The 17,240-nt window shown below is 53.2% G+C and overlaps 1 protein-coding gene across 2 annotated transcripts in view; it reads left to right on the forward strand.

Moving 5' to 3' along the window:
- Positions 1-17,240, forward strand: part of FBXO42 (F-box protein 42) — a 56,201-nt gene that overhangs the window by 17,369 nt on the left and 21,592 nt on the right. For both annotated transcript variants that reach the window (XM_054085849.1, XM_054085848.1), the window contains exons 3-4: positions 2,366-2,482; positions 9,165-9,299. In XM_054085849.1, coding sequence (XP_053941824.1) covers positions 2,366-2,482; positions 9,165-9,299 — 252 coding nt within the window. The remainder of the gene's footprint in view (positions 1-2,365; positions 2,483-9,164; positions 9,300-17,240) is intronic.

Raw genomic sequence — 17,240 nt, forward strand, 5'->3', positions numbered from 1 at the left:
TGAACTGGTTTTCCCCTCGAAACCAGAGCGGAAGGTGCCTTTGATGGTGTTGTGTCAACACAAGAGCCCAAAGGAGGGAGGGGAGGCTCTGTTGTCCCCTGCCCGAGGTGGTTGTATCAGATGCGGTCCCCGTGTGGTGGGTCCCCGTCCTTTTCTTGGCTGAAGGAGGAACCTGCCCGTTAGTTGTTGGTTTGCCCTTGACGGAGCTGTGTGAAAACCTTCCCCGCAGTGCTGTTTTCATTGTCTGCTAGAAAACACCGGCAAGTTTTGAAAACAGTAGGTGAAGTTGATGCTGCTGGTACTGATGGAGGGTGAGCTTCCTCGCTTAGGGCCTCCTCGGTGAGGAGAGCATTTTGGAGCTGAAAGGAGATGTGAGCCACAGCAAGGACTGGGCTTTACCAGGAAGGGATGTGAAGATGGTTATGAGCTTAGACCCTGCAGAGATGGCAGTGTGCAGAGCAGCGGTGGAGCTACCATCCCTGGAGGGGTTCAAGGCCAGGTGGGGTGGGGCTTGGAGCCCCTGATCCAGTGGAAGGTGTCCCTGCCCATGGCTGTGGTGGGACTGGGACCACTGGTCAACAGCAACTGAACCTGAGCCAGCATTGGCCCAGGTGGGCAAGAAGGCCACCAGTGTCCTTGGCTGTGGCTAGGATTGGATGGGCTTTGAGGTCCATTCCAGCCTGAACCATTCCATGATTCTATGAAAACCCAGCTCCTTCAGAAGCAGGCATTGCACAAAATGACTTTTTTTGCATAATTCCGGGCCAGTGGCAGCCTGTGTCCCTGTGAAAGGCTTTTTGAGTGTCTGCAACCCTTGAGTTGCTGTGCGGGTGAGCTTTCTCACGCATGCTTGTTCCTGGAGCAGTATTGAGAGATGAAAGGATGCAGCTGGAGTGACCAAGCACCTGGTGATTCACCCCAAAAGCAACTGTGGGAAACATCCCTGGAGTGGAGGGCAGGGATGAGCAGCCCCAGGCACGATGTGCTATAGGAGTGAGTTGTATGAATCTCAGGTCCTGGGTGCTGAACAGCCCTGCCGTTTTTGCACCAGTGATAGCAAAAGAGAGTGTAATTGCGAAGCTGCTTGCCATGAGGCAGAGAGGTCACTTGAGGTAACTGCTTGATTTGTTTGCTTCGGGTTAATTTTTCCTGTCTGTCAGGATACATCTGCGATGAAACCCTACTGCTGGGGTTGCATTTCCCGCACAGCTCTCGGGACCAGCTGCCGGAGGACCCCAAGCTTTATTTTCTGTAAAGCTTCCTGCTCTCTGTCCCAGAGTGTGATTTCTCACTGGGGGTGTTCCTGACCCAGGGCTTTCAGTAAGCAAATCCTTGGGAAAGAATCTTAGCAGGTGGCAGCCTCCTCAGCGCTGCTATAGCGGATGCTGCTGAGCTATTGCAGTCCGAGTCTCCACCGGAGCCTTTGCTTTCCAGGCTCGGGCCACTCTCAGCACACACAGACACGGAATTGACTGCAGCTCTGGGGCTGGACGGCTCAGCAGAGGAGCTGTTCTTACCTAGATCCACTTCCTTGCACAGCTAAGGAGGGATATTTCCTGCTAACACACGCTAACTGCTGTCATCGATGTCTCCTCTGATGTTTATTCTAGGTTGTTGCACAGTAGCTGCGTGCAGGCTCTTAAAAACTCACTGTTGCACCTCAGAGCAGCTTCCACTGCAGAAAGGGGCTCCAGGAAAGCTGGGGGGAGGGGTTCTGGATCAGGGAGTGCAGGGAGAGGACGAGGGGGACGGTTTTGAGCTGAGAGAGGGGAGATTGAGATGAGATCTTGGGGAGAAATGTTTTGCTGTGAGGGTGGGGAGGCCCTGGCCCAGGTTGCCCAGAGCAGTGGTGGCTGCCCCATCCCTGGAGGGGTTCCAGGCCAGGTTGGATGGGGCTTGGAGCCCCTGATCCCATGGGAGGTGTCCCTGCCCATGGCAGGGGGTGGAACTGGGTGGGCTTTGAGGACCCTTCCAAGCGAAACCATTCCAAGATTTGTCTTCTTCAGTCCATTAAGGGAAGAGCTTCTGCTCTCTGGGGCTGTGGTAAGGGGACAACAGGCTTGCAGTGTAGGAAGGACGGCTGAAATCAGTTCTGCAAAGGCACCCACCTTGCACAAAGGCTTCTCTTTACCAAGCTAGGGCTGACAAACACCAGAAATGTAGTAAATCAGTGAACGCTGCCAATCTTCCATATTTGCAGAGTCCCTATGTTTTATTCTCTTTAATCCACCGAATTCCCACCGGCGCATCTATATTCTAAATACAGGGGTTCCATATAATTGCTGTCACACTGCTTGTGCAACTGTGCAGGCACGGTTCATTCCTAACCTGCCCCAGATTTTGCTGACATCTTGTTTTCCCCTAGGTGTGGCCCATCAGTGCTATCATGGATTTATCAAAGCGGTGCAAGAAGGAAATATTCAGTGGGAGAGTCGCACTTACCCCTACCCCGGCACCCCCATCACACAACGCTTCTCGCACAGTGAGTATCTGCTGGGAAAACCTCTCCTTGTCCTGATTAAATGCTGCATCCCACACTTTGGTCACAATGACCCCGCGCAGCTCCAGCCTTCAGGAAGGGTGGCTGGAAAGCTGCCTGGAGGAGAAAGACGCAGGGGTGGTGGGCAAGAGTGGCTGAACACGAGCCAGTGGTGGCCCCGGTGGCCAAGAAGGCCACCAGCATCCTGGCTTGGCTCAGCCCTGGGGTGGCAGCAGGAGCAGGGAAGGGATTGATCCTCTGCATTCGGCACTGGGGAGGCCACGCCTCGAATCCTGGGTTCAGTTCTGGCCCCTCACTCCAAGAAGGACCTGGAGGGGCTGGAGCGCGTCCGGAGAAGGGAACGGAGCTGGGGAAGGGTCTGGAGAACAGGGGTTGTGGGAGCGGCTGAGAGCCCTGGGGCTGTTTATCCTGGAGAAGAGGAGGCTGAGGGGAGAGCTCATGGCTCTCTGCAGCTCCTGAGAGGAGGTTGTGGGGAGGTGGGTGCTGGGCTCTGCTCCCCAGGGACAGCCATGGGACGAGGGGAAATGGCCTCATGTTGCTCCAGGGGAGGTTCAGATTGGATAGTGGGAAAAATTCCTTCACTGAAAGTCTTCTTGGGCTCTGGCAGAGGCTGCGCAGGGAGGCGGTGGAGTCCCCTCTGGAGGGGTTTAAAGCCGGGCAGAGGAGATGCTCAGGGTTGGTTCAGTGGTGGACAGGGATGGTTGGAGTCGACCTCCAAGGTCTTTTCCAACCAAGCGATTCTACAATTCCTGCCAGGACAAGGCCAGGAGGTGCTGCAGGAAGCTCTGGTGAAGTCATTTTGCTCTTCAAAGATTTCTTTGTCCTCGTAGAATAAAAAAAGGCCCTGCTGTTCACAGCTCGCTTTTAAGCAGCCGCATTAGTAAAGTACTTATTAATGATTTGTAGATTCGCAGCCTGGTGAGCTCTAGGGCTAGAAATGGCCTGAAAAAGTCCCAAATATTGCACCGAAGATTGCTCTGTGCTCTTTAATTAATGCCCACCTGGGGCTTCCTCTACCTGTGCTGCGGTTACACTCCTTCCACAATAAGTTGTACCAAAGCCACTGGCCTTGCAGCGTGTAATCTGCATTAGCCTTGCTACCTGTCAGCATCCTGGCTCTGGTCAGCCCTCGGTTGCTCCAGAAGCATTATTAACACACTTTATGCACCTGAAGCTAATCTGGATTAACTTGTTTGCTGACTTAAACTGATTTCTTTTGAAGCAGTTCTACAGATCTGCAGGATCTTCTTTCCCTGCGACAAAGCCTTGCGTGTCTGTATGTGGATTCCGGTATTGAACCAAAGCTGCTAATCATTCAAAGCAAGAATTCAAATGTAATCCCTAAACCGATGACCTAAAATAATTAAGATGCGGTGAAGTCAGAGCAGGTTTGAGGAGGGGCAGTGGGGGAGGACTCAGACCTCTTTTTTAGGGGTGAGTGATTTGCAGTGTTGGTGGGAAGACGTCATCGAGCAGGCACGAGTTGCTTGAAGCCAACAGGCAACGGTAGCCGGCGTCAAAGGGGCGGTTGGGGCTGTCTCTCTTCTAGAGTGTATTAGAACCATCCCAGAAGTGCCCACGCAGAGCATGAAGGGGCGAACGGGAGAATTTTAAAGAGTTAGAGGTCACTGTGTGTGCTATCAGCGCTGAAGGGAGGAATAGAAAATCCGTTTGATAAGGAATAATTAATGGAAGGTGCTGTCATCTCCTGGGGAGGGAGCGTTTGGCAAGGTCTTTGATCCCATGACAGCTGATAACAACTTTATGGATGAGCTGCAGGTTTTCTAAGGGATTTGAAGCCTCGGAACATTATACAATGTCAACGATGCTATTTTTCAGATACGAACTTACAGGAAGACTTTCTTCATGCTGAGTTTTGGGGCTGAAAATCAGGTATAATGAACCTCATGAGGTTCAACGAGGCCAAGTACAAGGTCCTACACCTGGATTGGGGCAATCCACAGTTTCAATACAGGCTGGGAGATGACGTAATTGACAGCAACCCTGAGGAGAAGGGCTTGGGCTGCTTGGGGAGGAGAAGCTCGACATGAGCCAGCAACATGTGCTCACAGCCCAGAAACCAACTGTGTCCTGGGCTCATCCATAGCAGTGGGACCAGCAGGGAGGGAGGGGATTCTACCCCTCTGCTGCGCTCTCATGAGACTCCACCTGGAGCCCTGAATCCAGTTCTGGAGTTCCCAACATTAGAAGGAGATAGAACTGTAAGGACGAGTCCAGAGGAGGCCACAGAGATGATCCAAGGTCTGGAGCTCCTCCTATACGAGGACAGGCTGAGAGAGTTGGGGTGGTTCAGCCTGGAGAAGGGTGCGGGGACACCTTAGAGCAGCTTCCAGTGCTGAAAGGGGTTCCAGGAAAGTTGGGGAGGGGCTTTTTCCAAGGGCCTGGGGTGACAGGATAAGGGAGAATGGCTTTAAATTGGAAAGGGGAAGATTTAGATGAGACATTAGGAAGAAATTCTTCACTATGAGGGTGGGGAGGCCCTGGCCCAGGTTGCCCTGGTGCACCACTGCTCTAGTGGTGGCTGCCCCATCCCTGGAGGGGTTCAAGGCCAGGTTGGATGGGGCTTGGAGCCCCTGATCCAGTGGGAGGTGTCCCTGCCCATGGCAGAGGGTGGAACTGGGTGGGATTTGAGGTTCCTTCCAACCTAAACCGTTGGATGATTCTATGTTTGCAGGAGTCATCTAATGCTTTTTTAGCCCTGACTTATGAACTTACAAAGATCATAGCAGGGCAATGACTCATGGGGTGAAATAACTGCCCGCAATCAGAGAGCGATGTCAGGAGGCACAGGAATGTGAAAACGGAACAGCAGCAGAGGAATGCTGGCCGTTGTGCCAGAAATATCGATCCTTTGATGGAGGAGTGACTCATTTGAAATGCTGATTATTTTTGCTCCTCCAGTCTGAGGAGCCTGGCACCAGCATGATGACTCATTAAAGCAATTCTGTGCGTTTACCCTGAGAGGCACCAGAGAGGTGAGAGCTGGAATGTTGTTTGTTTTACAGGATGGGCGGCTTTTCTATGTGAGTTATGGCTCTTCGAGCCACCCGACCCTGCTCAATATACTCTGCCTGTTGTCTGCGTTGAGTCCCGGGGCTGCAAGGAGCAGGAACACAGTGTTATAGGGAATAAAGGGATAGTTGTGGGATGTTTTATCCCCGCCCCGAGACATGAAGGCGGTTGTAGGGCTGATCTTTCTGAGGGCTGGTGCGTTTTTATCGTGCTGCAACTTGTGGCATCGCTGGTGTAAATACTGGTGCCAGCCAGCAGGACCGGGCGCTTTCATCTGCAGCCCTGCCTGCGCGGCACCGCTGTCCTGCCAGCTCCTGAGTTCGCTCCAAAACCCAGCCCTGTGCTGGGGGAAGCGGTGCCAGCAGCATCGGCTCCGCGTGGTGATTCTGGGAGTGCCGGGAATGCCTTCCCCAGGGGCTGCCACAGGGCTGTGGTGCCACTCTCACCCAAGGGCTGCGTAGAGGGGGGTTCCAGTAGCCACACTGACTCTTTCCCCTCTCTCCGGTGGGGAACACAACCTTCAGACTTGGATAGGTTACTCCGTTTGATGCACTCAGAGTTTAAAAAGTCAGCACCCTTTAATTATAGCAAAGGGCTTGTGCTTTGCATTCTGTTTTCCCTTCCAGCTGATTTTTGTTTCTGTTATCCTGTGCTCCCGGTGAAACTGTCTGATGCTTGGCTGTGCGGCACAGAGGGGAGGCAGGAATGCGTTCACGCCACGCTGGCGCTGTTGTCCGTTTGGATCTCGGAATCTTCAAACACCAGAGGCAGCTGAAGGCCCTGGGGCTGTTTAGTCTGGAAAAAACAGGGCTGAGGGGAGACCTCATCGCTCTCTGCAGCTCCCGACCCGGAGATTCTGGTGAGGGGGCTGCTGGGCTCTGCTCCCGAGGAGTAAGAGATGGGGCGAGAGGAAATGGCCTCAAGTTGCAGCAGTAGAGGTTTAGTTTGGGTATTAGGAAATATTACTTCTCCAAAGTGTTGTTGGGCACTGTCAGAAGCTGCTCCGGGGGGTGATGGAATCCCCATCCCTGGAGGGGTTTAAAAGACAGTCATGGTGAGGTGCTCAGGGATGGTTCAGTGGTGGACAGGGGTGGTTGGACTTGACAATCTCCAAAGTCTTTTCCGAACAGGCGATTCTGTGATTCTATGAAATATTTATTCCCTTCACTTCCAGTTAAAGACGTGTTGTCTCTGCAACACTGAAACTCTGGAGGGCACTGAATTTTACTGGGACTCAGTAAAAAACAACTAAAAATCCATCCAGTGTTTTCCACCCTTTCCATCCAAAGGCACCAGGGACTCTCACCCTCCTCACAGTTTATCCTACGCTTTTACAAGAGTGGTATAAACTGGGGTTGTGCTTTTCTTTTTTCCCAAACCCACCTGTTTCACTCAGCTCCGGTGGCTTTAAATGGCTTGCAAAGAAGAACCAGTTTAAATTATTTTGGTCTGGGATTAAAATACACACCGGGCGGATGTCACGGTGCCTGACTGGCTGGCCTGGGTTGGAAATCCAAATAGAGGAGAAGAATGCTGCCACCTCCCCTCAAAAGTAATAAATGAGCTGCGCTGGTGTGTGAAAGCAGCGCTTGCCAAAGGGTTGGCATGGGGAAGAGGGGAGAGGCTCTCGTCCTGTCATCGTTAGGCAGTGAGGAGATTTCTAAGGAAACCAAACCTTTCAAGAAAGGTGAAGTAGAAAAACCACAGCGTTGCTTTGCACCATGAACCCTGAGTGGGAAGGGCTGGCTGGGGCTGTCCCCGTGGAGGTGACGCTGCAGCCTACGAGGGGTCTTACTCTGTAGAAATGGGATGGGGATGGATCCTAAGGACAGGTAAAGCTCTACAAATGCCCTTAGCCATGATTTGCTACCCAAAAAGAGGAGTTGTTCAGCCTGGAGAAGAGAAGGCTGCGGGGAGACCTTAAAGCAGCTTCCAGTGCAGAAAGGGACTCCAGGAAAGCTGGGGAGGGGCTTTGGATCAGGGAGAGCAGGGACAGGACGAGGGGAATGGATTTGAGCTGCAAGAGGGGAGATTGAGATGAGATCTTAGGGGGAAATGTTTTGCTGTGAGGGTGGGGAGGCCCTGGTCTAGGTTGCCCAGAGCAGTGGTGGCCCCTCCATCCCAGGAGTTGTCCTACAAAGTCAATGGGGCTTGTTGCATTTGGGGAGGGAAATGCAGAAACTGGGAAAGCCTCATGGTATTCATGGGACTTAAACTTTCTGAACACATTTGAGTCTTGCTCATCCTCAAGGCAGATGAGCTGAGCTGGTCCTTTCTGCTCCCTCTTGTTCAATTTGGTTCTTGTCAGAGGTACCTGAGTACGATAGGATGTGAACATCCAAACGCTTGCAAACTCTCTTTATTTCCCTGGGTATCTCTGAGGGGTTGTCAAGCGTCGCTTCCCTGTTCCCCATTTCTTGACCTCATCTTTTCACCTAAGCAGCAGAGGGGATACTCGCGTAAGAGCCGTGTGTATCAGTGGCTGTGATGAGATTGCATGAAATGAGATTCAACCCAGCCGAGTGCTGGGTCCTGCACGTGGGCCCAAGACCCCCTGTAGTGCTCCAGTCTGGAGCCATTCATGGAAGAATGGCTGGAAGGCTGCCTGGCAGAGAAGGGCATGGGGGTGTTGGTCAACAGCAGCTGAACATGAGCCAGCGGTGGCCCCGGTGACCAAGAAGGCCACCAGCATCCTGGCTTGGCTCAGTCCTGGGGTAGCAGCAGGAGCAGGGAAGGGATTGTCCCCCTGCACTCGGCGTTGGGGAGGCAACACCTTGAATCCTGGGTTCAGTTCTGGCCCCTCACTCCAAGAAGGACCTGGAGCGCATCCGGAGAAGGGAACAGAGCTGGGGAAGGGTCTGGAGAACAGGGGTTGTGGGAGCGGCTGAGGGCCCTGGGGCTGTTTATCCTGGAGAAGAGGAGGCTGAGGGGAGAGCTCATGGCTCTCTGCAGCTCCTGAGAGGAGGTGAGTGCTGGGCTCTGCTCCCCAGGGACAGCCATGGGACAAGGGGAAATGGCCTCATGTTGCTCCAGGGGAGGTTCAGATTGGATAGTGGGAAAGATTCCTTCACCAAAAGTGTTCTCAGCCCCTGGCAGAGGCTGCGGAGGGAGGCGGTGGAGTCCCTGTCCCTGGAGGGGTTTAAAGCCGGGCAGATGGGGTGCCCAGAGGTGGTTCAGTGGTGGACAGGAATGGTTGAACTTGATGATCTCAAGGGTCTTTTCCAACCAAACAATTCCATGATTCTATGAAATGCAGTCAGCTTTAACCAAAGAGAATAAGCGACCAGGTTTAAGGACACGGGCTGGTTTCTTGGTCCAGCTTGGCAGCCCTGTGGGCCACACAAGCAGGCTTAGGGAAGGTAAGTGTAGCGAGTGCGGTAATCAGAGCTAATCTAATTAACCACAAGCTTCTAAGGCAGCTTTGCACTTTCAGGAGCAGCTCTGCTTGAGGGGATAATTGTCTCAGAAGGTTCTTGCTGGAGGTTTACACCGGTCAGGGTTACCTCTAAGCTGGCCTGGGTTTATTGGAGTCCCATCTGAAACGCAGCATGGGAAGGAAAATGATCCCTTTTTTCACCTAAACCCATGAAGGAGAGGGAGCTGGCTAACCTGCATCTTTGCTTTTTCCTAGGCGCATGTTACTATGATGCCAACCAGTCAATGTACGTGTTCGGGGGGTGCACGCAGAGCAGCTGCAATGCCGCTTTCAATGACCTCTGGAGACTTGACCTGAACAGCAAGGAGTGGATCCGGCCCCTGGCATCGGGTGAGTGGGGGCAGGGTGCAACCCCAACCCCACTGGAGCAAAACCTACCCCATCCCTAGGACTGGCTGGTCTGACTCTTTATTCACCCTTGTGTTTTGTCATTATCTGACTGATTTTCAGGTTATATCCTTATCTTTTTGCCCCAGAACACGCGTGTCTTTGTGCTCATGGCCCCGCACTGTTGTGTCTCTTTGTCTGGAGCAGCTGCTCGGTGCTGGTTCGGGATGAGTGATGCTGTCGGGAGAGCCTGTATTGATCAGAATTGCTGTCCCACAGCTGAGATTTTATTTTTGTTAATAATTTTGGTAGCTGCCACTTCAGGTATTTTGAGGAGTGGAGGAAACATGCCCATGCGGGCTGCCCACAGCAGCCGGGAGAGCGTGGGAAAGCAGGTACATTCCTGCCGTCCACACACTCCGAGAAGGGCAGGAAAACACCACAGATTATTTCCCACACTGGTTTTTGTACTCAGAATGTCACAGGCGGCACGCTTGTTTTCCTTGTGTGTCTGAATTTGACTAAAATAACTTGGAGAAAAGCAGAAGAATTGGGGGAAACTCTTGAGGGGGGGGAACGGTCAGTGTTGCCCTGGGCGTTTTGGATGGAGAGAGGGAAGAACAAAAGGGAGAGGAGGAAGGTGGGGAAGTCGGTCTTAAACTCTCCACTTAAGCAGAAGTTTTACATGTAATGAAGAGCAAGAAGGAGAAAAGGAATTCGGCATCCACTGAGTGCTCCTTGCTGCCTCGTCTGACTCCCTCTGGCTCCACTTTGTGTGCTCAAAGTATTGGGGGTTACTTGGTTATTGTTTAAAGTGATATATTCTTGTCTGACACTCTTCTTATGTGAAGTCCCCTTAAATACATCTGTTTCTGGTGTTATCTGGGAACTGGTCGGGTGTCACTTGGGAATGTCAACACATAACTTGGTGCTTTCAGCACCCCAAGCTGAGCATCAGCAAGGTGTGGCTGCCCCATCCCTGGAGGAGTCCAAGGCCGGGTTGGATGGGCTCTGAGCCCCCTGATCCTGTGGGAGGTGTCCCTGCCCATGGCAGCGCGTGGGACTGGATGGGCTTTGAGGTCCCTTCCAACCCCAACCGACTCATGATGAGTGCTCGCTGGGCATTGCTCTGTGCAGCTCTTAACATTTGGATGCGATTTTTGTGTCTGTACATCCACCGTGTGATGCCTACAGGTGAGAATTAAGCAGTCACGGGCTTTGGGAGGTGGTGGAGTCCTCATCACTGGAAGGGTTTAAAAGACAGGCAGGTAAGGTGCTCGGGGATGGTTCGGTAGTGGGCAGGGACAGTTGGAATTGATGATCTCAAAGGTCTTTTCCAACCAAGTGATTCCTTGTTATTATGAAAATGGAGACAGACAAGAAACCACAGTCTCCATGTCCATAGAAGCCGGCTCTTGCTCTTCCTCTTTCCCTGCCGTAGCGCTCTCCCTCTTCTCAGAGGTGGAGAGGAGGCCACGAGCAGCACAAACAGGATACTGGGTGATGCAGACCTCTGCTCTGACCCAGGACGTCTATTCTTGCAGCTCAGCGAGTTCTTCCTTTGCCTTGAATGCAGGGCATGACTCGCAGGCACGTTAACGAGTCCGGCCCCCGGCATCCAGCTCCACATCTCAGGCACTCTCTTGGTATTTCGTAAAATCAGATTCTCGCTGCCTCACTGACAAATAACCCTTGTAAAAGAATGAGTCCTGTGGGAATATGTGTCAGAGTTAAGTCCCATGGGAAGATCCCCCGAGGAGATATTTCTGCATGCTGTCATGAGTGCGTGGAGCGAGATGGGATCGCAACTGAAACTTGAGGCAGTCTCGGCGAACAGAGAGCGCTCTTGTTCCTCGCTTCTCCGAGGAGATGAGTCACCCCGCGCTTGTGCCGCTGGTGGTTTCTTACACATAGTTGCTTTCTTCTTCTGTGCCCCTTATCCAGAGGGTTGGCACCCACTGCCTGGGAAAGAATAGTGACTGGAGGGGGTAAAAGCGGAGCTTTGAAACTCTGAGTCAGGTGTAAATAAGGCAGGAGGGTTCTTTTTAAACAGAAGAGCTGACATTGATTGATGAACGCTCTGTGTGTGCAGGCTAATTGCGTGTGGAGGGTGAGGAGGAGTTCCCACTCTTGGCCCCACAGACTCCATAAGTGGGTTTTGCTCCTGAAGAAGGTGATGGCTTTCTGTGATCAGAGTCATGGAATAGTTTGGGTTAGAAGGGACCTCAAAGCCCATCCAGCCATGGGCAGGGACACCTCCCACTGGATCAGGGGCTCCAAGCCCCATCCAACCTGGCCTTGAACCCCTCCAGGGATGGGGCAGCCACCAGTGCTGTGGGCAGCCTGGGCCAGGGCCTCCCCACCCTCACAGCAAAACATTTCTCCTTAAGATCTCATCTCAATCTCCCCTCTCTGAGCTCAAAACCGTTCTCCTCGTCTTGTCCCTGCTCTCCCTGATCCAGAGCCCCTCCCCAGGTTTCCTGGAGCCCCTTTCAGCACTGGAAGATGCTCTAAGGTCTCTCCACAGCCTTCTCTTCTCCAGGCTGAACAACCCCAACCCTCTCAGCCTGTCCTCGTACAGGAGGTGCTCCAGACCCTGGATCATCTCTTTGGCCTCCTCAGAGAGTCATGGAATGGTTTGGGGTGGAAGGGGCCTTACAGATCATCCAGTCCCACCCCCCTGTCATGAGTACGACACCTCCCGCTGGATCAGGGTTCTCAAAGCCCCATCCAGCCTGGCCTTGAACACTTCAAGGCCGGTTTCTAGCTTGGAGAGGTTTGATCGTGCCCTGCTTGCGCCCTCGTTAAGCTCTGGCATCTTGTCTAATAAGACCTTCCTGCCTGAAGGAAATGGGAGCGTGGTGCCAGGGCTGTGCTAAATGCCTTGGACACGGCTCAGGTGAAACAGCGCCATCTCATTCCCCTCTCCAAAGGGCTTTTCCAAGAGAAGACACTCGTTGTTGTTGTTGTTGTTTGTTCATACCTGTTTTCGTTTGGGTTTTCTGACTTGCAGGCATTAGATGACATCAGAGTTGGATACCTCGCCTCCCGTCTGAGCTGCTGCATTTCATCTAGGAGTAAATATTTAGCCTTCAAATAAATAATTGGCCTGCGTTTCTTTACTCTTGGAGACAGAGGAGGGAGATAATTACTTCAGAAAGCCCTAATTTTTGAGGTTTTAAAGTATTTTTTCGCTTAGATCTAAAACAATGGCACTGACTTTCTACTTAATGGGCTGGAGCAGCACAAGAGAGTTAACGCATGGCTTTTATGTAGCGCTTTTTACTGGTGGAGCTCTCTACAAAGGAGGGTGTAAAGCAGCAGGATCGCTGTTTTAGGAACGTGGACAGGAATGTCTGTAAACTCTTTCTCCCTGAAGCTCTTCTGGCTGCTTTGGAGCTGCTTCCCACCTCCTTCACTCCCACGTAGGAGTCTTGCTGGAGCAGGAGGGGAGTGATAATTCACATCCTATGTTGTGTGGGAAGCTGGCAGTGTTATCCCAGGGTAGGTGGTCCCTGGGAGGGGGGTTTCTTTTTCCATGTGTTCCTTCATTTGCATAATTAATCTGGGCACTTCTTTGCCTTCTAGCCTCTCTGCACAGAGCAGAGAGAACCTGGCAGAGGTGGTTTATGTCTGTTTATCCAGCTGGAGGCGAGGGTTAGTCTTGACTCCTCTGCAGCTCAAGCTGCTGCACGCTGCTCCTGCCGCGAGGGCACAGGCTGGGTCACTCCCTGGAGCTCAGGATGGGGCTTGGAGCCCCCTAGTCCAGTGGGAGGTGTCCCTGCCCATGGCAGGGGGTGGAACAGGATGGGCTTTGAGGTGCCTTCAGACCCAAACCATTCCATGATTCTGTGATTCCCTGACTTCAGTGACACTAGTGCTCCAGTGTTCCCCAGAAATGAGCTCTCGTGCAGGTGAAACAGCCAGGAAAGAAACCAAAACCCATTTCAAACGGAGGCTCTGAGGATTTAATGCAGTGGGTGATGCAGGAGCCGCAGGGATTCCCGTGGCGAGGGCTTCAGCGTGGGGTTGCTGATGCCTGGAGTTGGCTGACCCAGCATTTGGCCCTGGATCTGCTGTGCCGGTGGCCGGGAAGGTTTGTCCTCTTTCCGTGTGGGTCTTGATGAAATCCCTTCCAACTCTGTGTGACAAAAGCTGCTGGCAGGTCCTGGGAGAGGCTGCCCTCGGCCATCAGCGCTGACCCAGGCCCTTTGCCATTGTCTGTGCCCCTGCCCGTGTCCTTCTCAGGCTGTGGGGGATAAATTCACAGGCTGAATTGAGAGTGCGTTCCCAGGCAGTTCTCCTTGGGGCCTGGCTGTGCTATTTCAGACTGTTTCTGCTGGCTTTCCCCCTTCCTGGAGTTGTTAGGTGAGATTCCTCAAGAGCCCCACACTTGGCCTCTGCCGGCCAGATCCCAGCGCTAAACTGGGAAATACCTTTTTTAAATCACAGAGAAAAATGCTGGTAGTTTTGCCTGTGTTCCCAGGGGCTCGTGGGACAGAAGTGGAAGGCTTTTCATTTTATAACCAAGTCTTTAGCTGTCTATAGAAAGTAAGGAAGTCCAGAGGATGCCACGGAGATGATCCGAGAGCTGGAGCATCTCCTGTACAAAGACAGGCTGAGAGGGTTGGGGCTGTTCAGCCTGGAGAAGAGAAGGCTGCGGGGAGACCTCAGAGCAGATTCCAGTGCTGAAAGGGGCTCCAGGAAAGCTGGGGAGGGGCTCTGGATCAGGGAGTGCAGGGAGAGGTTGAGGGGAATGTTTTTGAGCTGAGAGAGGGAAGATTGAAATGAGATCTTAGGGAGAAATGTTTTGCTGTGAGGGTGGGGAGGCCCTGGCCCAGGTTGCCCAGAGCAGTGGTGGCTGCCCCATCCCTGGAGGGGTTTGGCTTTGAGTGGGAGCTGCTAGAATTTGTGGACTGGTTTTCCCCTCGAAAGCAGAGGGGAAGGTGCCTTTGATGGTGTTGTGTCAACACAAGAGCCCAAAGGAGGGAGGGGAGGCTCTGTTGTCCCCTGCCCGAGGTGGTTGTATCAGATGTGGTCCCCGTGCGGTGGGAGGCTCTTTTGGCTGAAGGAGGAACCTGCCCGTTAGTTGTTGGTTTGCCCTTGACGGAGCTGTGTGAAAACCTTCCCCGCAGCGCTGTTTTCATTGTCTTCTAGAAAACACCGGCAAGTTTTGAAAACAGTAGGTGAAGTTGATGCTGCTGGTACTGATGGAGGGTGAGCTTCCTCGCTCAGGGCCTCCTCGGTGAGGAGAGCTTTGTGGAGCTGAAAGGAGATGTGAGCCACAGCAAGGACTGGGCTTTACCAGGAAGGGATGTGAAGATGGTTATGAGCTGCAGAGACGGGAACGGAGCTGGGGAAGGGTCTGGAGAACAGGGGTTGTGGGAGCGGCTGAGGGCCCTGGGGCTGTTTATCCTGGAGAAGAGGAGGCTGAGGGGAGAGCTCATGGCTCTCTGCAGCTCCTGAGAGGAGGTTGTGGGGAGGTGGGTGCTGGGCTCTGCTCCCCAGGGACAGCCATGGGACGAGGGGAAATGGCCTCACGTTGCTCCAGGGGAGATTCAGATTGGATAGTGGGAAAAATTCGTTCCCTGACAGAGTGGTGAAGCCCTGGCCGATGCTGCCCAGGGCAGTGGTGGAGCCTCCATTCCTAGAGGGGTTCAGAAGCTTGTGGTGGTGGCACTTGGGGTCACAGTTGAGCAGGCACAGTGGGGGTTGGGCTGACGGTTGGACTGGATGAGCTCAGTGATTCTATGGTTTCCCCTCTTTGGGATTCCACCTTTACAAGCAGATGAGTTATCAGAAGGACGGTGGTAGGAGCCGTGTCCTCCAGCTTGGTTTCTCCTCTTGGAGACGTGATGAGGAGCGCTGGAGGATGAAGCTTTTCAAATGCTAAGCTGCACTGGGGAAAGGAAAAGCAGAGTGCAGGTTTTGAAGAAGAATCCTGGTAACCAGAGACATCTCGCTGTCAGTCCAAGCGGGAATGCTGCAAAGCACATCAGAGTCACCACATTCTGGGTACGTAGGGCAGGAGAAATGCTGCTCGCAGGTGACAACTGTCTGTGCCAACCTGAAACAATTGCTGTTGCACAACAGGACCGTGCAGGCAGCTGGGTTTGCGTTTGGAAAGGGCCCTGAGCTCCAAAAGAACCGACATCCTGGAATATAGAGTTTAAACTTGTTACTGCCCTTCCAGAGCTTGTTTGGCTGGCTCTGAGCTGTGGCTCCCTGGAGATCGGGTTTCTTTCAGTCCTTTTCAGTCCTTGGGCTCGTCTGGGTGAGGCAGGCAGGACGTTAATTGGTTTCTTTCTAACGTTGGGTGGCTTTGAAAGTGTCTCTAATGAGATTTTTGTTATTAAATGTGAACTATTCCAAGGAAAGAGATGAAGAATCAGCAGGTAAAGGGTTGTTTTGAAAAGCTGTGGTGGCTCGTTGGGGAAGCACTGCTTGTATGTTGAGGGCTGGCTGCCAGGAGATGCATCCATCACTGTTTGGGTTCAGTAGGGTCACTCTGCGGTGGTGATAAGATGATAGAATCATGGAATTGTTCAGGTTGGAAGGGTCCTTAAAGCCCACTCAATCCCACCTTCTGCCATGGGCAGGGACACCTCCCACTGGCTCAGGGGCTCCAAGCCCCATCCAACCTGGCCTGGAACCCCTCCAGGGATGGGGCAGCCACCACTGCTCTGGGCAATCTGGGCCAGGGCCTCCCCACCCGCACAGCAGAACATTTCTGCTTAAGATCTCATTTCAATCTCCCCTCTTTCAGCTTAAAAACATTCCCCTCATCCTGTCCCTGCTCTCCCTGATCCAGAGCCCCTCCCCAGCTTTCCTGGAGCCCCTTTCAGCACTGGAAGCTGCTCTAAGGTCTCCCCGCAGCCTTCCCTTCTCCAGGATGAACAACCCCAACTCTCTCCGTCTGTCCTCGTACAGGAGGTGCTCCAGCCCTCAGATCATCTCCATGGCCTCCTCTGGATCTGCTCCAACAGTTCCATCTCCTGCTGTTTGGTTTTCCAGAACTGGGCACAGGACTTTTGGAACTGGATGGGCTTTAAGGTCCCTTCTAACCCAAATCATTCCATGATTCTATGAAAAACCGCCTGTCTACGTGGCTTTCTCCACTCCTCCCTGCCCTGATGATGCCTGGCGCAGCCTGCCGCTTGCCCCTTCTGGTGTTGGGTGAGCTATCTTTGTCGATTCGCCTGAGCCAGGCCTGCCCAGCACTTCCAAGTCCTCTCAATATGGGCAGAGGTCATTAAGTCACTCCACAACTTCGTTCCTCCCTTACAGCTTGAGGGTGGGGAGCAGAGTGTGTGAATTAAAGGAGTGACTGGTCCTCACCTTGTCTGCAGGGATGGTGGGACACTGCTGTTGTTGCCTCTCTGGCTTCAGCGTGCGTGACATCGCAGGCATGTGGCACCGGAGGCAGGCGGGAAGCAGTTTGAAGAAGCCAACCCGCCCACAGATGGAGGTTGAAGTGGGCCCCGGGCTCTGCCTCGCGGTGGCAGCACAGCCAATGCCTCTGCCTGAGGGAGCGCTGAGCTCACTTGTGATGGGTACGATCTCATGCTGATCATAGAATAGTTAGGGTTGGAAGGGACCTTAAAGATCATCCAGTTCCAACTCCCTGCCATGGGCAGGGACACCTCCCACTGGCTCAGGCTGCCCAGGGCCCATCCAACCTGGCCTTGCACCCCTCCAGGGATGGGGCAGCCACAATTTCCCTTGGCAACCTATGCCAGTGCCTCGCCACTCTCATAGTGAAGAAATTCTTCCTAATGTCCAGTCTAAATCTGCCCCTCTCCAGTCTATACCCGTTCTCTGTGGTCCTGTCTCCACAAGCCTTTGTGAATGGCCCCTCTCCAGCTTCCCTGTAGCCCCTTCAGGTACTGGAAGGTTGCTATAAGGTCTCCTCGGAGCCTTCTCTTCTCCAGGCTGAACAACCCC

Source organism: Cuculus canorus, chromosome 21, assembly GCF_017976375.1.
Source record: "Cuculus canorus isolate bCucCan1 chromosome 21, bCucCan1.pri, whole genome shotgun sequence".
Taxonomy (NCBI): Eukaryota; Metazoa; Chordata; class Aves; order Cuculiformes; family Cuculidae; genus Cuculus; species Cuculus canorus.